Source organism: Suricata suricatta, chromosome 11 (genome assembly GCF_006229205.1).
Source record: "Suricata suricatta isolate VVHF042 chromosome 11, meerkat_22Aug2017_6uvM2_HiC, whole genome shotgun sequence".
In the NCBI taxonomy this organism is placed as follows: domain Eukaryota; kingdom Metazoa; phylum Chordata; class Mammalia; order Carnivora; family Herpestidae; genus Suricata; species Suricata suricatta.
The window spans coordinates 8,134,476-8,156,651 of NC_043710.1; the positions used below are offsets into that span (position 1 = coordinate 8,134,476).

Below are 22,176 nucleotides of genomic sequence, written 5' to 3' on the forward strand. Positions count from 1 at the left end.
TAGCGGCACTTTCTACAATAGCCAAATCATGGAAAGAGCCTAAATGTCCATCACCTGATGAGTGGATCAAGAAGATGTGGTTTATATACACAACGGAGTACTACATGGCAATGAGAAAGAATGAAATCTGTCCGTTTGTAGTAAAGTGGATGGACCTCAAGGGTGTCATGCTAAGCGAAATAAGTCAGGCAGAGAAGGATAGATACCATATGTTTGCACTCATAGGTCTAACAGAAGAAACCTAACAGAAGACCATGGGGAGGGGAAGGGGGAAAAAGAATCAGGGAGAGGGAGGGAGGCAAATCATGAGAGACTCTTGAATACTGAAAACGAACTGAGGACTGAAGGGGGGAGGGGGAAGGGGAAGGGGGGTGATGGTCATGGAGGGGGGCACTTGTGGGGAAGAGTACTGGGTGTTATATGGAAACCACCTTGACAATAAACTATATATATATACATATACGTATATGTATATATATATACATATATATGTGTATATATATATAAAGTAATATATATAAAGTAAATAAAACATTTTTTTTTAAGTTTTTAAAGTTAAGGGTTTTGAGAGGAAGGGCTTGTCTAGAGTATGCAAATGGGCCCTAAATTCAATAACAGTGTCCTTATAAGAGTGAGGTAGGGGAATTTCACTACAGCAGAGGAGGGGGCAAAAAGACCATGGGGACCAAGGCAGGAGTGATGTGACCACAAGCCAGGGACACCAGGAGCCACCAGCAGCTAGAAGAGACCAAGAACTCATTCTGCCCTGAGGCCTTCAGAGGCAGTGTGGCCCTGCCAAGACCTTGCTTTCAGACTTCTGGCCCCAGAGAATCAAGTTCTATTGTTTTAAGCCACGCAGTTTGTAGTAATTTGTTACAGCAGCCTCGGGAAAGTAACACTCCACTGTATTTCCGCGGACAGATGTCCTCTTTGGTTTCTGTATGTTATGAGCTAATGTTTGTATCCTCCCAAACTCACATGTTTGAAGCCCTAACTCCCACCGTGATAGTATTTGGAAGTGGGTCCTTCGGGAGATAATGAGGTTTCGATTGGGTCATGGGGCGGGCCCCTCATGATGGGATGAACGCCCTTATAGGAAGAGGAAAATAGGGAGATCGGGCCTCTATGCACACACTGAAGAAAGGCCAAAGTGAGAAGGAAGCTGTCTACATGCCAGGAAGTGGGTCCTCACCAGACACTGAATCTGCCAGCACCTTGATATTGGACTTCCCGGGCTCCAAAACCGGGAGAAATAAATTTCTGTTGCTTAAATCCGTCCATCTGTGGCATTTTGTTCCAGCAGACCAGGACGCCGTGGTAGGCTGTGACTATCCTTATCCCTCAAATCCTTACCCCCACCCTCTTCACGCCATGACCTTGTAATGAGACATGGTCTTCCTGGAGAGAAGTGGAGTCTGACCTCCCGGTTGGGGAACCAGAATGTTTCCACGTTGCCAGCAGACCACAACCCAGACCCCATGAGGACAGGAGCTCCCTCTGTGGACCCTGCCTTGTGTATCTCTTCATCTGTTATCATCTGTTAACTCGTATGCTTTGATATCCCTTGAAATAAACTGGTAATTGAAGGAGGAGAAAAAGAAGAAGGAGGGGGAGGGGGAAAGGGTGGGGGAAGAGGGGGAGGAGGAGGAGAGGATGAAGAAGAACAAGAACAAGAAAAGAAGAAGGAGGAGAAGGAGGAGAACAAGGAGGGCGGGGAGGAGAGGTGGAAGGGTAGGAGGAGGAAGAGAAAAAGAAGGGAGGGGTGGGGGGAGGAGGGGAAGGAGGAAGAGGAGGAGAAGAAGAAACAGAAGAGGGGGGAGAAGGGAAAGCGGGGGGGGGGGGGGGATGGCATGGGGGTAAGGAGGAGGAAGAAAGACCACCCCTTGTCTGTATGCCTTGCTCTGGTCAGAGAGACATTGCCACTCATGATGCAGGCACAAGTCGGATGCAGGCCACCTTGCTTCCCGTGAGTAGGAGAAGCTCCTGGAGCTGAAAGGAGCCAGACCGGCTGAGGGGCCTCCCACCAGACCCAACCAGCCTGCCTGCCAACCAACCCACCAGCGGACCGCATGCACGTGAGAAAGTCCGGCAGACGTCGGCTGAGCTGCCCCAGCCCTGGGGAACCCACGAATTCATGAGCGAAATAAATGATGGCTACCTTTTGGAGTGGTTTCTGACACAGCCATAGAGAGCTGCTGTAGCTCGTCAAGGTCACCTCCATCCAGCGATAAATGTTGGTCGACATCCATAGAGGGTCGAGCTCTGAGCTCAGGGAGGGGATAATATCATGGGCCACTTCCTGATCTCTCTTATCTTCCGGGAGGAACAGAGAATTTTCACAATCTTGCTCCAGACGGACCGATGCTCCAAGAGGACTTTCCCTCTGCCCTGCCGTTCCCCTCTGACTGACCTTGGCCAAGTCCCTGTCTCTGGGTCTCGGCCCTCTCATCCGTGCACTTAGGACAATGATAAGCAGTTCTCAAACACTGATTAACAAAGTTTGCCTCTGAGACCAGTCAAATGAGAGAAAAATAAGACGGTAAAAATTCCCATTTAATCTAAACTTCTTTCATTTAAAGGACTCTTCTTTAATTTCAGACCAAATCCTCCCTAGGCTTGTAATGCGAAATTGTCATCATAAATAACAAAATTTGCCAAATGTTGATAAATGTTGAAGCTCAGTGATCTTAGTATATATTTGAATAATTCCGCAAAACAAGAAACGTCTTCATAAACGATGGTACAAATCAGAGCTGGGGTTTGGGCAAGCACTTGGTATGTATTTTAATTCTAAGGTGGCAAAAAAAATGGCAATTCTAAAAAAGAAAAATGGAGGAGGAAAAGGAGGAGAGGGGAAAGAGGAGAAAGACCAGGCGCTGGAAATTGTGTGAGTGCAGGGCGCTTAGCTGGGGTCCTGGGGGCTCAGTGAGTGCCCGTTCACTCCCCCACCCACCCCCACTTCACTCTTCTCCTGAAATGCCTCCCCCCACTCCTACCTGCTGGGGGCCAGAAGGCAAACTTTGCACCTTGACTTCCCAGCGAGCAAAGGTCGTATCAGGGATCTCCGTTTCACCGGAGGTCACAGGAGATGGTGTCTGTGAAGAGGCGATGTGAGCGGACACTGGTCTACACCCACCCACCTTCCCACCCATTGAGCAAAGCAGGTAGGTTGACTGACTGGTGGCCCTGGCCACATGCCCCTCCATGAATACAGAGATGGACAGACCCTTGCTAGGCTGCCCCTGTCCTCCCACATCCGTGGCTGACTGGCAGAGACTGTTGACACCCTGCCCACATCCCACTGGCCTCCGCCATTTTAGTCATTGCTGGCCTGACTTCCTGTTGCCTGTATCTCCTCATCGACAGGCTTTCTCTGGCCACCAGAGTCCACTCTCCCAAGCACGGCAGGCTACAAGTGCACGGGAATCAACTCCTTGCACAACATTCCTTGGCCCAGGGCTAACGAGCATTCATGTAAAAACACCCCAGCGCCCTCAGCCTGGATGCGGGGATACCTCAGAGACCCAGGCTCCATGCTGCCCCCAGCAGTTCCCCTGTGGGATTCAGCTCCGGGTGCCCATGGGGGTATCACACCCTCGAAGGGCCCCCTCCCTTCCCTACCCCACATCCCCACTGCCCAACCTTGTGTCCTGGGACCACCTCCTAAATAAACCACCTGCTCAAAGCTGTCTCAGGGTCCATATGTTTATGAGAGAACGCAAACTAAGAAGCAGCAGACATTGGAAATTGTGGCTGACAGAATAACCCCCCCCCACCCCCAGTAGTACCCACATCCTAATCCCTGAAACCTGTAAGGTGAATATGTTACCTTCCAGGGCAAAAGGGATTCTGCCAGTCTTGAGATTGCAAGATCATTGCAAGATCATTGCAAGATGGAAACAATCCTGGATTATCCGGTAGGCCCAGTGTAATCACAAGGGACCTTACAAGAGGAAGAGGGGGTGAGTCAGAGAAGATGATGTGATGGGGGAAATTGGAGCGATGTGATTGCTGGAAGGGACCACAAGCCAAGGAATGTGGACGGCCTCTAGAAGCTGGGAAAGGCTCCTCTAGAGCTTCTAGAAGGAACGCAGCCCTGCTGATACCTTGATTTAAGCTCAGTGAGACCCTTTTGGACTTCTAACCTCCAGAACTGTAACAGACTACATTTGCGTTGCTTTAAGTCGCTAAATTTGTGGAAATTCATTAAAGCAGCGAGAGCAAACTCATTCAGTGATCAACCAACCACTCCTTCCCACTGAGCCCGAGCCGTCACAGAATGCTTCCCAACATGCGTTCATCGACTGGAATTCTTACCTGGGGACGTATCCATGGACCCCCCCCCCCCCGTGCCAGGAACACCCGCCCTCCAGATCCGGACCACAGGACAGCTCAGAACCACCGTCTCCCCATCGGTGGGTCCAGCCCTCACTTGCCTGTGTTCGCAGCAACGTTGACAATCAGGGACACCGCTTAGCTAACTCTCTGCCTCCTGGAGCACCGACGTCAAGAATGATGCCCAGTGGCCCTGAGACCTCTCAAGTGCCTGGCCGTGTGACAGAGCCGTCTGAGCGTCAGACGCTTTGCTGCCGTTGCGTTGATGCTGCCATTTCGTTTCAGGGACATTCTGACACAGCCCAAGAGACACAGCACTAAACAGTGCTTTTTTGTTAAGTCATGTGGGGAAAAGGCACCTTGATGCCAAACCCAAGACCCTCCCTCCCCCATCCCCCCACCTAAGGCGGGGATCAAGGATGTCTGCGGCATCAGGACTCGTTGGTGTGTTCAGGAAGTGCTAGATGGCAGCTACTATTTTTTCCAATCGGGGGATCTAGCCTCCTGCTGCCTCCTTTCCCCCCAGAGGCAGAGCCTGTCCGCAGGAGGGAGGTCAGTCTGGCTTCCCCGCGCGCCTGGAGCCTCTCGCGGCCACACGGCGTCGCTGTCGGGCCATCCCGGCCGATCGGGAGGCGCACGGGGCTGCGCGGCGGTGGGGCGGCGGGGCTCCTCACGATCCCACCCGGGGCAGCTGTCCTGGGCCCCGGGCCGGCTGGGGTCAGCCGCCTCCCGGGCCCCAAACCACGCCGAGGTCCGCAGCCGCCGCTGTGGTCCTTCAGAGGGCGCCCCCTCTCGCTGGGCGAGGAGCCCCCCACCACCTTCGGCGAGGGGCTGCCTCCAGAAAGGCTGGCTGAAGAGGCCCCGGTGGTCCAGGTGGACCCTCCTCTCTCTCTGTAAAAGATGTACATTCGTACACACACACACACACACACACACACACACACACACACAATCGCTGGAGGGCGCCCACACACTGGCTGAGAAAATACAAACTGGAGACAAAATCTCCTCCCGACCCAGGAAACCTCTGTGCAAAAATAGAAGGGAAAGCAGTTTTATTATTAAATAAGCGTTCTGGGGAGCCTGGGTGGCTCAGGCCGTTAAGTGTCCGAGTTCGGCTCAGGTCATGATCTCACAGTTCTTGGGTTCGAGCCCTGCATCGGGCTCTGCGCTGACGGCTTGCTCAGAGTCTGGAGCCTGCTTCGGATTCTGTGTCTCCTTCTCAACATAAGCCACAACCAGCCCAGCAAAGGGACTTGACAGCACGGTTTGTCACGCACAGTTCATGCTAAATTTACCTAGCAATTACGGTGGCCACCTGTGTTTGCTAATTGCCTTTATGCAAAAGAAAAATACCTTCCTCTTATCTTTATGACAGGAAGTAGGTTTGCAACTTGGAAGCAAGGAGCAGCTGAAGTCGGGCTGCTCCTCTCCCACAGAAAGGGGGAGGTGGGGGCTTCTTCCTCCAAGATTCCATTTCAAAGAGATGGCTTCCAGGTCCTTAGGGAGGGGGGAGTATCCAAAGGCTGCAAAAGGCTTATTTCGCTTTTGAAAGCTTTACATACTTTCAAAGAGGCGGAACTTACAAGGTTTCTGCAACTGAATGCTCTAAGAAAAGGGAGGGAGAAAGTCTCTTCCCTTTGTTTCAACAGGGCCAATTTAACTTGTTTTGTTTTGGGGGGGGCGCCTGGTTGATTTCAGCTCAGGTCGGGATCTCACAGTTCGTGAGTTCCAGTCCTGCATCGGGCTCTGCACGGACATCACAGACCCTGCTTGGGATTCTCTATCTCGCACTCTCTCTGCCCCTACCCTGCTTGCATGCTCTCTCTCTCTCCTCTCTCTCTCTCTCCCTCGCTCGCTCAAAATAAATAAAAATTTTAGACTTTTAAATTTGTATTTGCCCTTACACTCATGGCACATTCATTACCCCAGAACGCCTGCCCCACCACGTGGGTACGTGCATACACCAACGCAGTGCACACGCATGCTCACACAAGCACAAATATGGATGCACACCTACACTCACTCTTTGCTTATCCTTTGTTTTCTGGACCATTTTTTTTTTTTTTCCAAACTGAGCCGACTAAACCCAGCAAAAGTGAAGAGGAGGTCTAGCTGACCCTCCCCCCAGGCAAACTGCAGAAGAGGAAGCAAAAATAAATCATTGCTGTTGTAAGCCACTGAGTTTTAGGAGATAACGAAGTTTCTTTTTTAGAGCCTGATTTGTAGCTCAGGACACAGCAGCGTGGAACGCAACCCCTCACATTGCGCGTGCGCGCATGCGCATCCAGATTTGCACCTACACGTGAACGCGCACGCACATGCGGAGCACAACCAGAAGCAATTGCTTGACCTTGTAGTCCCTGGTCTGTCTAGAGCCGAGGCAGCGAATGATATGCCACACATCACCCCACGGTTGGCTTTGCACCCCCGTCTTCTGCCCTCACCCCTCCTCGACCCTCTCTCGCTCACAGGGTTGAGCACGGACCCAGGGGCCTGGAGCATTCAGCCAGGAGACGAAAGTGAGGGGCGGAAGTGTCCAAAACCATAATGTGACCAAAGACCTCCGGTCCTCCATAAGTCAAGTGCCAAACATCTGGGCCCTGGGGCCAGGTGGGCGCTAGTAAATGCCAGATGCAACCTCACCCTTGGGTTTTTCTGCAGCCCCAGGAGGCTGCCAGATAAAGGGCCCCAAGGGGCCAGGACACAAACAGCAACATGGACGTTGCCCTGCGTGCCCCCAGCCAGAGGACAGCCCCACCCCCGGGAGGATGACGAGGGAACAAACGAGCAAAGCAGTGGGGCGTCTCAGCCTCGCATCCCCCAAAGCATGAGCAGAGAGAAGTGGCTGACTGGTGAAGTTTAAGGTCACAGGGAGCTAACCTGCACTGGCGTCTCTGTTAGATGCGGGCTTGGAATGAACTCAGACAGACAACAGGGCATCCCCCCACCAAGTTAAAAAAAAAAAAAAAAGACTGTGTCTGGCTAGTTTTGCAGGGGTGCCAGTGAGGCTGAGCCTGGGTCTGTGTGTCCTGCCTCCTGACCTACCACAGCCCGGCCTTTGTCTGGCCCCACCTTCCACCAATAATCATTATTATTATTACAAATAGTAGTAAAAGTTCCCTGGTCTGGGTCGGTCTTCTGCAGAAACTTCAAGAACTAGAGAGGACAGCACCTCCAATCAGACCTTCCCTGCCCTCAGGGCTCTCTGCTGAGGCTCCAGGCCCCAGAGGGCCATCTCCCTGGCTCACTGAGAGCAAAAGCAAGCCGACCACGGCCCCTGGTCTATACCAACAAGGTTGAGAAGTTCAAGAGAGCCGTTCCAAGTTAGAATTTCTTCCCAGAGAGGTGTCAGCCCAGAAGGAGGAAGGAAGTGGTGTTGACACAAACACCCCCCCCCAAACCAGCCAAGGGGGACTCAGGCCCCACTGTGGAAGGTGGAGGGTGCTGGAGAGGACGCTGGCACATCAGCCCCACGCTCTCGCCCGAGGCGCCTGCTGAGCCTTCCGGCTGCAGCCACCGCCAGGGCAGAACCAAAGGAGAGAGGCTGGGAGGAAATGGAGACCAGAAACCTGGAACGGTCACCAGCCTGGCGGAACAGAGGGGAGAGGGCCGCAGCGGGGTGACCCGCCTCCCATCACGGCCAGGGCGGACATCCAGAAGACAGTCGCCTGGAGCGCTCTCTCTGGGACCTCATCCCAGGGGACTGTCCGAGGGCCCAGGGCAACCGCCAAAGGAGGCTCTGTCCCGAGCACTGGGCGGGGTTTGAGTGTCCCCCTGGATCAGACATTCCCCAAGTCAGGCATGTGGCAGGCTGAGCCCCGAGGGACTTACCCGGACTCTGACAGAGCCTGAAAACAGCTGCCCACCCCAGGAGCAGGAGGTGAATCAGAGAGACTTCCGTGACCATGCACCCTCCGTCTCCCTTCCCTACTGCCGAGAATCCCGCCAGGTTGCAGAGGAGAAGCTGATATTGGATGAAGAAGTATTTTTATTGAGATAGGACTAGGCTTATTTTCTAACTTGGCCAAAAATAGTTTCTTTTTTGCCCAACTTTTTTATAAGAATTTTCAAACACATAGAAAAGTTGAAAGAATAGTGCAATAAACACCCATATGCTCACCCAAAAATTGTTGACAGGCTCTGTGTGTGTGTGTGTGTGTGTGTGTGTGTGTGTGTGATTTGGGTGAACCATTCAAAAGCAAGCTCCAGACGTCACGGCATTTCACTCCTAAGTCCTTCAATGTACATCTCCTAAAAGAATCTGATGTTTGATGCCAGAATCTGAAATTGATATAACACCTGAAGGAAATGGATACAGCTACACCTAGCTGAAATATTTTCTTTTTTTAAAGTTTTTTTTATTAATAAATATAATCTCTATACCCAATAAGGGGCTTGAACTCACAACCCCAAGATTGTGCAGAGTCGCACACTTACTGAGCCAGCCAGGTGCCCCTGAAATATTTCCAAGGAGAGGGGAAGAGAGAAGCAACAGAGAAAGTGCTAGGGCAGTGGGGTGGGAAAAACGGAATGATTTCCTGCTCACACCCTACAAAGTCCAGGCAGTTCCATAAAGAAGACAATTTCAGGTAATGACCAGTGCTATGAAGAAAGAAAAGAAAGCGGGATACAGGTGGTTAACAATCGGAGGCGAGGCAGCCTTGGAGTGTGTGGTTCAGAGTGATGTCACATATGAGCTGAGACCCCAAGGACAGGAAGTCAGCAAAACAAGACCATCAGGAGATGGGTGTTCAAGGCAGAGTAATCAGCAAGGGCCAGAGGCCTGGAGTCGGGAGTTGATAGCTCGGAGAGAAGGGGGGGGGACAGGAAGTACAGAGAGAAAAGTAGTGGTCCGGACCCAGATCTCGTCAGCCAAGGGGAGGAGTTTGGAGAGAATTTTAAGCAGACAGGCGACTTGATCCGGCTTGTAGTTTTAGATACTCTGCAAGTTAGTTGAAAAAGACTTGGGTGGGAGGGTGAAGAGGGAAGCCTGGAAACCATCGAGGAGGCTGTTTGCAATCTATAAGTAAGGGAGGATGGTGGCTGCCAGGTGGTGGCAGTGAGATAGGCAATAATGCCCCCCATTTTAAAGGTGAGGAAACTGAGGCTCACAGAAGTGAAGGGACTTAACCAAGGTCATGCAGCATTTAAGTGCAGGTCCAGGATTTTTTCTGGGATTTTTTAAAATTGTGGTAACATAGGGGCGCCTTGGTGGCTCAGTCGGTTGGGTGTCCAACCTCCACTCAGGTCATGATCTCACAAGTTCGTGGGTTCGAGCCCTGCATCGGGCTCTGTGCAGAGCCTGGAGCCTGCTTCGGAGTCTGTGTCTCCCTCGCTCTCTTTCCTTCCTCCACTCGCACTCTGTCTCTCTCTCTAAAAAATAAAGATTTAAAAAATTTTTAAATAAATAAATAAATTGTGGCAAAATATATATAACATAAATTTATCATTGCCGCTATTTTTAAGTGTACAATCCAATGGCATTAAGTATGTTCACAATGTTGTGTGACCATCACCACCCGTCCATTTCCAGAACTTTCTCATCATTTCACGCAGAAGCTCCGTGCCATTAACAGTAGCTCCCCGTGATGAAACACTGGGTTCTGTTCCCTCAACCAGTGCTCCACTCTATGTTAACTAACTTGACTTTAAATAAATAAATAAAACAGTGGCTCCCGGTTGCCTCCACTCGGCCCCTGGTTACCTCTCCTCTCCTCTTTATATGTCTTGTTGCCTATTCTAGATACCCCCTGTAAGTGAAATCCTACAATATTTGACGTTTTGGGTCTGGCTGATTTCACGCAGCATGTTTTCAAGGCTCACTCAGGTTGTATCGGAATCTCATTCCTTTTTAAGGCTGAATTATATTCCATTGTGTGTGTGTATACCACACTGTATTTATCCAGCCATGTGTTGATGGGGGTCCGGGATTCTTATCAGGATGTCTGACTTCCAACGTTATTCTGGTTGGCTCTGCTCTGAGACCTTCCACAGAGCCCAGCGCAGTGCCCCCCTGCGACCGCCAGAGGGCGCACAGGGACCTCAGGCAGGCTCGCTGCTGGCACGGGGCGGTTTGCAGGCATAAGAGGCGCATGGAGCCGAGGCTTTTGCACACATAATCGTGTACCCAGAACATGCAGATGAGAGGGAAGCTGGCTGAGGGTAAAGTGGCTTGACTACAGGATCAGCCTGGAATGGAGGAAAGCGGGAGGTCAGGGTGGGAGGGGTGCCCCTGTGATCTGCAACAGCACAAAGGAGACAGGTGCCGACCACCCACAGCCTCCCGTCCCGCTGTTCTCCAGAGTGAACAACCCTGGTGCTGCGGGGCTCAGGGGAACATGGGGGCGGGGTGAGTCCAGCGAGGCTCAGAGGCCCATTCCTGCTCTTCTCCAATAGCAGCCAAGTGAGCTCCAGCCTGTGCCGTGTGCATAAGTTACAGATGAGGAAACTCAGGCTTGGAGCCAGCGCTGACTGTCCACGCACATGGAAGAGGCCAGCTCTGGGCGCCGCCACGTGGCCCGTGTGCACTTCTCTTCCCCAGGCTTGGTGCCCTGAAATCTTCAACCACACTTCTTGACGTGTGGCCTTCAGGCCTCTGCCCAGCGGGAGCACCGAACAGTACATGGCTCCGGAGGCTGACTGCCGCGGCCTCCCTCCTTCTCAGCACTGGACCTCTAATAATGCCACCCACGTTTGCCCTGCCTGGTTTTGCCAGCCACCTCACGTTGAGGTGACCACCTAAATCCTTGGACTTTGCCCTCCTGTGCCATTTGTTGCGAAGCCGTTTCTCCCCCCACCGCATCCATGTGTAGCTGGGTCTTTGGCTCCGACTCCGGGAACTGACATTTATCCTTGTCAAATTTCATCTCATTCATTCATCTGACAAACATTTGTTCGGTGCCCACGCCGCACCAGGCACTGAGAGACGAGTCCTCTGCCCTGAAGGAGGGCGCTCGGCCGTTCATCACGGCCGCAGCCATCAGGGAGGGCCTGCGAGGAGCCAGCACCGAGCCGGGTGCTGCCTGCAGGCTGCCTCGCTGACTCTCAAGGCACTAGGGTAGAGGTGACATTGCCCCCATTTTGCAGATGGGGAAACCAAGGTTCAGAATGCTTCATGTGACTTGTCTGAAGGGACAGGCTCAGCATCCAATCTCCAATCCCTTTGGATTCTGATTCGGTCCTCCTCCGAATCCTGATAAACTTGACTGTCCGAATCTCATCAACAGCATTGATGAAACAAAGATGAAATCCCGGCCCTGGGGTAGGACCCCAGGCAGGCAGCCCTCTGTGATTCCACACCCTGTGGGCTCAGCAGATACAATGCACCTGACTGTGAACCTCCTGACGGTTCCCCCAGCCCCCGCCCCAGGCTCCCTCCCTCTGTCCAAGCAGCTATATACCTGCTTGTTGGCTTCCCTGATCATCAGATCCGTCCCCACGACCAAGTCCCCTACGTGTGGGAGCCCTTTACCTGCACCACAGTGAAGATTTATCTGCCACTGTCCCTCCTCTGGCGGGGGGGGGGGGGGGGACTTGAGGCCCAAGGACCCAGAAGGGGCAGTTGCTTTGGGATTTCTCAGGCTCTGAACAACCCCCCCTTCCCCCGGCATCTGTGGCTTCTTCTCTCCCGCACCGTCTGCTCCCGGAGCCTCAACCCATCTTTTTCACTCAGTGTTTCTGCCAAGCTCAGGGAGACCAACTGCAGAGCAGGCCTGTGGGCAGGAAACAAGGCAAGTGGAATAAATGCACTGCTGGCGTGGGAGCTGGGGGCGGGAGGGGGGAGGGGGTTGTGACATGGGCTCTCAGCTCCCAGCCAGGACCCAGGGACACGACACCCCGGGAACAGGCTCAGACTAACCACCTCCCAGGACCACGTGCACCCGCCTTCCTCACGGCCCCGTAAGGTTAGAACTATTATCGTTGGGCCCGTTTTGCGAGTGGGGAAACTAAGGCCCGGCCGGTGGGGTCCAGGGCTGAGCGCTCCCTGTGTTTCCTGAGACTGCTTTCTGGAAAGAGATTGGGCTTGTGCCCACCTGCTGAACATGAACTCAGCCAGCTCCTACCAATAAGTCCAGTCGGCGCTGCAAATGCCCTCCTGGCCTCAGGGCAAGAAAAGGACGTAATTCCAGGCAGTGACAAAAGCAATAAAGAGCATGGCGCCTGGTAGAGAAGGTGTTCCTAGAGTTGGGGGCCCTACTCTGGCTAGCATATCCCAGAAGGCCTCTCTGAGGAGGTGACATTCGAGGACCCGAGAAGGAGCTGGCCTTGGGAACAGTGAGGGTAACGATGATTAAAGGGCATGAGCACAGTGTGGAACCAAACCCCCCCCACCCCCATCGGGGCTGATTTCAGAGAGAGAAACTACCCCATGCGGGCAAGCACGTGGCACCGTGTCCTCAGGGTGCCTGACCCCTGGCCCTATGGATGCCTGTCCCCTCCACGCTCCCTCCAGGGGGCTCTGTGGGCCCCCAAGGCCACACTCTGTGTCTTCCCCACTTCTCTCCTCCCCAGCACCTTTCTGCACAAGGCCCAGCCCAAAGCAGGGGCTGGCTAAATGTTTGCCGAATGGACGAACACGCCAAGTCCCTGCTCACCAGATCCTGAGGTCCAGCAAGGAGGTATGAGGACAGAGCCGAGGAAACCCTACCTCATTCTACAAGGAGACACTTGATGGAGTTTGTGGCTCCTCTAGGTGGGAGAAGCAGAAGAGACAAAGGGATTCCAGAAGGTGGGAGGAGGGGTCGCCTACACAATTGGAAAATTTCACAAAGTCCAGATTTCAAGCTATTTTTAAAATATCTGAAGCTCTGGCAACCCCAAGCCTGCATATTCCCATGGCAACACCAGCTGGTGCTGAGCACCGCTGCCCCCTTCAGACTGGACATGCGCCCTGCACTTCCCCGTGCACCCGGCGGTTCTCGGTTGCCAGCGCCTAGCCCACCGCCCCGGGTCACATCCCCTGGCCCCGTGGGCATCTGAGTCGCACCCCCCCCCCCGCGCGCGCATTTAAAACATGGAATGAGGAGAAAGCAGTTCCGGGGACATGGGGACTGAGAAATCTGTCGCATCAGCCTGTAGCTAGAGGTCCCCTCCCTCAGGTTCTTAGAGCAGTTCTCTAGCGTGGGCGTTTCCAGATCCACATAAAGCCATTCTCTGTGCTGCGTTCCAGCGGCAGGTGGGCTCGGAAACTCGGGCCGCGCCCCGGATGTGTGAGCTCGGGTCCCGATGTGCCACTCTCCCAGCCAGGCTGCTAACTCAGGCTCCGGAGAGCGCCGTTCCTGGCCTGCCCTGGACTGGGGGCTCCGGCTGCTAGAGTACAGCCCCGCAGCCATCTGGGACCTGTGTCCCTGAGCATCCCTACACCGGGTGACAGCGGAGGCCCAGCCTGCCTGGCAACTTGATGGGCTCCGCAGTGATTGGCTGGGCCAGGACCTACTCTGGGTACCCAAGGACAGCCTCTAGAGGCCCACCCAGGGCCCAGAAGCCCCTTCAGCCTGTGACACCTGGCCCCCCAGGGCCAAAGGGCACCCCTCCTATTCTCCCTTCCCCTAGCAACCTTTTCTCTTTCTCTTCTTCTTCTGGGACTGCTCTGCCTTCCTGAAACCTGTTCCCTCAGGGCTGACCCTCAAAAATATTTTAATGCTTATTTATTTATCTTGGAAGGGGGGGAGAGTGTTCTGAATAATGGTAATATACAATAGCTTTCCTTCGTGTTCCATGGAGGAAAGTTTTATTAATCGTAAGCGAAGGGGAATACGCAGAATTAAACAATTAAAGACAAAGAGGGAGAGAAGTACTGAGAAGAAACAAAGAAGGGTTAATACATCACGACCGGTACTCACAACATCCAGCCTTCCGGCTGGGGAAGCCCCGTGGTGAACAGCCCGGGTGGGGGCCCAACTGAGGGTCCTGGGCAGAGCGTCCTCCCTCAGGTGAGGCTTCTAACTAACCATTCCCACTAGGGTGACAGAGTCACCATCCGTGTGTGACCTACAGTTAGATCATGAAGTTTGCCTAAGTGCAGTCCTGGGCAAGCTGCCTTTGTTTCTCTTGTCATATCTCACAATCTTAGGAGCCTGGACGTTTGTTTATTTCTCTTGCCTCCCGGATCCATCCCAGGAGGGTGGGGGAGGGGGAGCCGGCAGCCTGGTCTGGCTCCACGACAAATGTGAGGCCCATAAATCCCTCTTGGCATCAGGAACAGAGGGCCAATTCTGATCCCAAGGCCAGATACGGAGCACAAGCCAACCGAGCACCCTGTCCCCATGACTGTGTGTGCGCGGCTCCAGGCAGAAATGTATGACAACAAACAAGTTCCATACAGGACAGGGAGTGCTGAAGCAAGCCGCAGCAGGGCAGGAGCAGAGAAAATTCCAAGCAGGCTCTGCACCGTCAGCGCAGAGCCCGAAACCTGTGAACCGTGAGATCATGACCTGAGCCGAAATCAAGCATCAGACACTTAACCGACTGAGGCACCCAGGCGTCCCCGGGCTGGCCCTCAAATTAAGTACTATGTGCTGGGCACTGTGTTCAGGGCTTTATATACTTTATTTAAAATCCAATCCACCCTCTAAGAGTTAATATTAATCTCCATATCACGAGTGGGGAAACTAAGGCTTACCCAGGTGACGTCACCTGCCCAAGGCCAAACAGCTAGCAAGTGGTGGAGTCAAGGTTCAAATTCAGGCATGCAGGACCCCTCTTCTCTGGATTCTCTTGTTCCTGTGAAGGAAACTTGAGAATAAATGGAGGGGAAGGAGGGGCTGGCTAGAGACAGAGGACAGAGGACAATCCCTTGTCCAGGTCCACACCTATTCCGTTAGGACCACCCAATGACAGGGTCTGAATATGGGACCCCTACGCCTGTGGTGAAGACTTAGGAATAGCTCTTGGCCCTTGGGAATTAACTAAACACCTCACCACCCCGCCAAGGCCGTAGTCTGAGCAGCAGGACAGGCCCCACAAATGCCACAGCTTCTGACTCCAACCTGAGAGCGGGAGGTGGGGGCGGTGAGCAGGCAGACAGGCAGCAGCATCTGGAGGGCTCGGATGACCCGCTCAGCTGGATGGAACCTTTACCAACGGCGACAGACCCAGACTGCACAAAGTGAGTGTCAGCGCCATGTGAGCCTGACTCCACTGGGGAGCCGAAGCCTCCAGATCTTCCCCACGCCCACCTGCAGAGGCACAGCGAAGCCCAGGGAGTCATCAGCTCCCGTATCACAGCAGTGTCCCAGCCCCTGAGACCAAGGCTACCACCAGAGTGGGAAGAAAGTTTCCGTCCATGCTATTTATCCAACTTCCCTCCTGATTCCCCAAATGTACCTACACTCATGGGTCTGCAGCACCCCCCCCCATCCTATTTCCCAATGGTCCATTCCAGTGTAAACACCACCTTCTCTGGGAAACCCACCGTAGTCTGATCCATCAAACCTGGTCATTCTCTTCCTCTCTGGAAGCCACTAGAACTGCACGGACCTCTCCTGTGGCATTGAGGCCAATCTCCTGTGTGCCGTGATTGTTTCTGGGCTGCTGTTTTCTCTGACAGGCAGACTGGAGGGTCGGGCAGGCATCACAGCTCCTAGCATGGGGCCTCATACATACAAGGCATGAAGCACATTGGATGGATGGACGGATGGATGAACAGATGGATGGATGGATGAACAGATGGATGGATGAACGGATGGATGGATGGATGGATGGATGGATGGATGGATGGATCCATTCGGAGAGATGAACAGACAAATGAGTAGGTAGGACAGAAGATGGCCCACAAAAAGTTCCGTGTGGCCCCTGTGATTGACCAGAACACCCAGTCTCCCCACAGCTTCTGAAGAATGAGACTTCCCCGTTTCACCTGTCACAGTGTGTCCTCTACTTCAGCAAATCACAGATTCGGAAAGACTGCGCCGCGCAGAGGCTCCTGGGAAGCTGAGCACAGGTGTGTGTTCCTTCCTTGGCTGAACCTGGGTCTCCTTGGGAGTAAGGTGAGGACTTTGGACTTGACCCCCTGGGCCCTTCCAGCTAAAGACAAGTCTGTGCCAGGACCCAGCAAGAAGAGGGTACACTGGCTGAGCCCAGCGTAGCTGAAAGGACACTCTGGAAAGGTCTGACAAAAGATGAAAACATGAAAGAGAAAAGAGAAAGAAGGGGAGGGAAGGGAGGGTGGGGAAAGGAGGAAGGAAGAAATTGCATTTCCGTATCCCAAGCTAAAAATGCATTGAGTACGTAACATTTCCCAATGCCACAGCTCTTTAAAAACAAGTTAATTTCAATACATTCAATTTAGTGTCCCTTCGAGGAAGAAGTGGTGGCCCCGTAAGATAATGGAAATGCCTCAGGCAGAGACAGTCTGGGGCAGAAGATGCCCAGGAGAAGGACCTGCCCTAGCTGGGGGTTATGAAGGGGCTCCTGTCTCCACATTTGCCACATTGGCCGGACCACCTCTTCTAGTATCTGCTTTATGTATTGATCTTACAACCCGAATATATTGTTTGAATAAGAGCTTTGGGGGGGGGGGCTGTTTTAAGCCACTTAACTAATGAAGAGAGACAAGAGACCCAGAGGGAGGTGGTTTGCCCAAGGTCATTCACAAGTGTAGGACGCAATCCCTGAGGGATCCCTGACTCAGAGAATGTCTCACTCAGTTTAGGTGTCATGAAGCCAAGCACATCTCCTGGGGGCTGGGGTCGCCCCTGGCCGGGCTTGCACATCTGTACGCTGGCTCACCTCCAGCGGCCTCCACGGGTAGTCCCCAGGCCCCTCTAAACAACAGAGCACTAGGACCACAACAGACGGATAACCCAGGCCCAATTAGGAACCGGAAAATCTCGCGGAGGGGCGAATGCCCGGAACAGGGGGGGCTCAGAGCAGCGGCTCAGCTCTCTGCAAGCCTCACCGTCGAAAACCTTCCTAAAACAACCCCTTGGCTGCTTCGGAGCATAATTTAATCTTCCTTTGATGACTCCGGATCTTGCCCTGCCTCGGGGCCATTCTGAGAACATCAATTACTGCTGGGCCCAGGTGGGGAGCGGAGTTTTGGGGCTGACCCTGCCCTGGAGGGGGTGGTGGTGAGGCTGGGAGAGACTTCAGGGGGTGGGGGCCCAGCCTAAGCCTGGGAGCTGGATGCTGCCTTGGTGGAGAAGGGGGCTGGGGGGCGGGGAAACAGGAAGCCCCCGCTCCGGCCAAGTAGGGGAGCCTGAGGTGGACCCCTCCCCACCCCCAGAGCAGAGAGGATGGGACAGCTTCCCAGAGCCCTTGGAGGTAGAACCAGAGAGCTAAAGGCAGGTGGGAGTGATGTGGACGGCCAGCCAAGGTGACCTTGCTAAGGGAGAGACGATGTCCGACAGACTTCACGGAAAATGTTGCTTCCACACTGCCCCTGACCTGCCACTTCCTGGCTGGAAGACCATAAGCAAGTTATTTGACCTCTCTGTTCCTTAGTCTCTTGATGTAAAATACTTAGAATTGTAACAAGGCTACCTTGGGGTTACATGAGCCTCGTGTTGGTTGCTAAAAAAATAGGAGTTATGGGCCCCTGGGTGGCTCAGTCGGTTGAGCATCTGGCTTCGGCTCAGGTCATGATCTCACAGTTCGTGGATTCGAGCCCGGGGTCGGGCTCTGTGCTGACAGCTCCGAGCCTGGAGCCTGCTTCAGATTCTGTGTCTCCCTCTCTCTCTGGCCCTCCCCTGATCACGCTGTCTCTCTCTCTCTCTCTAAAATAAATTAAAACATTAGAAAAAAATGAGGGTTAGACCACAGTGCCTGATGAGGAAATGTCTAGAAGAACATACCTCAGAATGCACACACGGTTGGCTCTGGAGTGAAGGCTGGATATTTTGTTTTGTTTTTGGACTATTTGTATTCCCTGTGCTTTATGCGAGAAAAACATCATTATATAATTAAAATAATTCAGAGAAAAGAACAAAACGCTAGGGATAATGGTGTGTCCCCAGAAGGAAGGTAGAGAGGAGAGATGAAAAGGGGGCTATTCTCCTGAGCCTGAAACTCAGACAGGGGAGCCCTGGCTGCCCTGGGGAACCCGGGGTGGATGACAGCCCTGAGCCTTCAGGGACAGACACAGGTGACACTTGTCTGCTGGACATGCCCTACCATTTCCTGGGAGACAGGTCTCCAGGCCCCTTCTAAGGAGGCGGCGGTGGGGGTGCGGAGGGGGACATGATACCTTGCAGAATGTCTTCTGTCCACAGACGCAGCGTCCGCACACAGACAACCCGAGGCCCTTGGGGCTCAGACCCCCTCCCAGACTTACACGAGCCTGTCCTGACCACCTGTCCCTCTGTCTGGCCAGCAGCCCTTTGGGCAAAGCTGGGTCCTCAGCACGCTTGCTGCCACTACCACTAATTCTCAAAAGAAAGTGAAATATTTGCCTAGGAAACAACTTCTGCCTTATAGAAGTCCCCCCGGGGAAGGCGCCCACACGGCTCCTGGAGCTGAGCCGCCAGCCACAGCAGCTGCCGGACCGGACAGACAAAGGGCTTCGGCCGCCTTCCACCCCCACCCCCACCGGAAAAAGCCAGGCCCAGCTACCACATGAGGAAGAATAGAGACCACCCCCCAAACTCTGGCCTCCGTGCACCCCTGAGAACTGGCCAAGTCCCTTTTGCCCTTTGGGACCTGCCTGGGCCCTTTATGTTGCCCCGGGATGGTGGACCCAGCCCCAGGGGGACAGCCACAAGCCAAGAGGCTCTGGGCCTGGGGAGAGCAGCAGGGCTCTGCTAACCCTGTGTGTCTGATCAGGGTGGCCAGGGGCTTCCCCGCCTACTCCCGCCATCAGGCCCCTTGGCCCCAGCTGCATGGCCTGCTCTGCCCTGTGCACGCAGCACATGTGACGGCGTGGCTGGGCATAGGTGTACCCCAGCCACAAGTACACACACACACACACACACACACACACACACACACTCCAGCCTCGGGGTACCCATCCCTAGAGACACCCCTGCGCACACACATGCCTCTACATGCCGCTGGGTATGTCCTCATTAACCACACGTAAACCTGTGGACACACACACCGAGCCCCACATCTGTACGCATTTATACATACACGGTTCCGCACGCTTGTGCTCACGCCTGGCACACCCTCCCCCTGTGCTTCCACACCCACACGCACACCCACACAGCGTGCTCGCACCCTCCCTGGCCAGGTGCCCTGCCTGCAGCCCGGGTTCATGCTGCCCAGTGCCGTGGCCTTTCCAGAGCTCATGGGACCGCGTGCGCAGCAGGAGGCCCTTCCAGTCCCTGAACCCGGTCTTACTAGACGCCCCTTATCCTGGGCCTGGCCAACCACAGCCTGCTGCAGATCTTCCCACCTGTCCCCTGTCCCACCCCTGTCGCCCGCCCCCCAACCGCCTCCACGGGGCTCTGGGTGCTCCCCAAGAGACGTGCCTCCGTTTCACATATTCGCCCAATGCCAGCCTGCCCAACGACACCACGGGGGCCATCGAGTCGTGCCTGGACAGCTGGGCCTATGACCCCAGCACCACGGACCCTGTTGTCCCTGAGGTATGTCCACGGACAGCCCTTCTTCCTCCACCCACAGCAAAAGACCCACGCCTGCCACGCTCAGGGACAAGAGAACAGGTGAGGCTCTACTCAGGGCGCCGGGCAGGCAGAGAGGAAGGGCCTGGGTGCCGAAGCACACGAACCAAAAAGTTCCATTTCTTCACATCCAGAGTGCAAGCCTCTCTCCAAGGAGCAGCCCATTCTGCAGCAGTCTCAGCGCTAAGCTCCGAGGATACAAAAATGCACTGTACCTGCCCCCACGGGGTCCTCAGCCCTGCGGGGGAACATCAGCTAATCAAAGCAGCCCGTAAAAAAATATAGAATCACAACTTCAAAGCACTTAGGGCTGTGACCTCCGACTATGGTCCCCGAGGGCTGGGCGTGGGGACCGGGGGACAGGCTTCCCTGAGGAAGTGACCTTGAAGCTAAGAATGTCCAGCAAGAGTCAGCCAGGCAGCAAGGGACAGGAGGAAAATTGCATCTTGTGCAAAGGCCCCAAAATGGGAGGGAGTTTGGGGAGGGACCTGACGAGGTGGAAGGTTGGAAAAGTGCCAGAGCGGACCCCCAAATCATCTCATCTGCTCCCAGTTACTGCCATTCTTCCCAGGGATTTACTTATTCCCGAGCATCCCGTCCGCTATCTGCGGGAATCACAGAGGTAAATCAGGCTCTCGAATGAACTGACAGGCCAGCTGGGAGACCATGGAAAGAAGAAAGGAGGAGGGAGAAACAGGAATTAGCATTTATTGCCTACAGACCGGCAGGCAGGCTTTACAGACATTGTGGTGTTCACCATGCTATTCTGCTGAAGGTGATTTTTTTACTATTTATTTTTTGAGAGGGGGGAGGGGCAGAGAAAGAAGGGGACAGAAGATGTGAATGGGGCTCTGTGCTGACAGCAGAGAGTCTGATGCAGGGCTCGAACTCACAAGAGGTGAGATCATAACCAGACGCTTAACCGACTGAGCCACCCAGGTGCCCCAGGTTGAAGGTGATTTTATCTCCTTTTACAGATGAAAGCAATGAAAACTCAGAGAAGGGGAGTGAAGGTCCAGTATCACAGAGCTGGTCAGTTTTAGAACTGGAATTTAAAGCTGACACCCACAAGGGGCACAGGGGAATACGTGTTTACCGCAGTTCAAAAGAGGGAGGAACCGCAGGATTCTAGGGAGCCTTCCCGGAGGGCATAGCATCTGAGCTAGGATCGGAGGCCAATGTTTTCATTTTCCCCTCAGGGACTGTGAGCCCCTCAAGGGCAGGATGTTGCTTTTGCCTCATTAGGAGAGGTGCATTTCAAAGGCTTTACTCTGAGCCAGTCCTGCATGCTGTGTGTTGGGGAGGGCTGGCGGGGGGAGAGAGTCTTGGAATCCCTGGAGATGGCATCCTAGAGCCGTAAGCATTACTAGTGTCTCCAGATCACGTACAACGAAGGATTGCATATGCTTAGGACCTGGCAGAGGCAGGATTTGAAGCCCTGTCTGTGTTCATAGTCTGTATAACCATTTTTCATGTGTTTAATAAATATGTATTTATATATAAAGCACTCACTATGTGCCAGGCACTGCTCTAAGCGCTTTGTAAATATTCACTCCTTGAACCTTGCTGACAGCTCAGTAAGATAGTATTAGAAGCTCGTTTTCAGGGGCCCCTGGGTGGCTCAGGCTGTTAAGTGTCCGACTTCAGCTCAGGTCATGATCTCACGGTTTGTGAGTTCGAGCCCCACATCTGTGCTGACAGCTCAAAGCCTGGACCCTGCTTCAGATTCTGTCTCCCCTCTCTCTGCCCCCCATGCTCTTACTCTGTCTCTCTCTGTCTCTCAATAATAAACATTAAAAATTAAAAAAAGAAGAAGTTGGGGCGCCTGGGTGGCTCAGTCGGTTAAGCCTCCGACTTCAGCTCAGGTCAGATCTCACGTTTGTGGGTTCGAGCCCCGCGTCAGGCTCTGTGCTGACAGCTAGCTCAGAGCCTGGAGCCTGCTTCCGGTTCTGTGTTTCCTTCTCTCTCTGCCCCTCCCCCTCTCATGCTCTGTCTCTCTTTGTATCAAAATAAATAAAACATTAAAAAAAAAGTTTAAAAAAAGAAAAAGCTCATTTTTCAGACAGGAGAACCCACGCATGGAGGTTACGGAGCTTTTTCAAGTTCGCACCACCGGTAAGTGGCAGATTCAGGATCTGAACATGGGCACCTGGCTCCAGAGCCGTGCAGCTAACTGTTACACTTGGCAACTCCAACACCCCCTGGGTTAGAGTTCCTCCCTGTGGTCCTGGCTCTTTCTCTCCAGCGCCAAGCTCATGAAATGCATCCAGCATTTACT

General features: G+C 53.7%; 1 protein-coding gene and 1 long non-coding RNA gene across 3 annotated transcripts in view; one reads left to right on the top strand and one right to left on the bottom strand.

The window, feature by feature from the left end:
• Positions 1-3,866, bottom strand: part of LOC115272132 — a 10,302-nt gene extending 6,436 nt beyond the window's left edge. For both annotated transcript variants that reach the window (XR_003900262.1, XR_003900261.1), the window contains exons 1-3: positions 3,830-3,866; positions 2,997-3,095; positions 2,159-2,313 (exon numbers count right to left, since the gene is read on the bottom strand). This is a non-coding gene — a long non-coding RNA (uncharacterized LOC115272132). The remainder of the gene's footprint in view (positions 1-2,158; positions 2,314-2,996; positions 3,096-3,829) is intronic.
• An 888-nt stretch (positions 3,867-4,754) lies between these two features.
• Positions 4,755-22,176, top strand: part of SLC22A8 (solute carrier family 22 member 8) — a 34,510-nt gene continuing 17,088 nt past the window's right edge. The window contains 4 exon segments of the mRNA XM_029915443.1: positions 4,755-4,779; positions 4,862-5,208; positions 19,618-19,732; positions 19,735-19,862. Coding sequence (XP_029771303.1) covers positions 4,755-4,779; positions 4,862-5,208; positions 19,618-19,732; positions 19,735-19,862 — 615 coding nt within the window.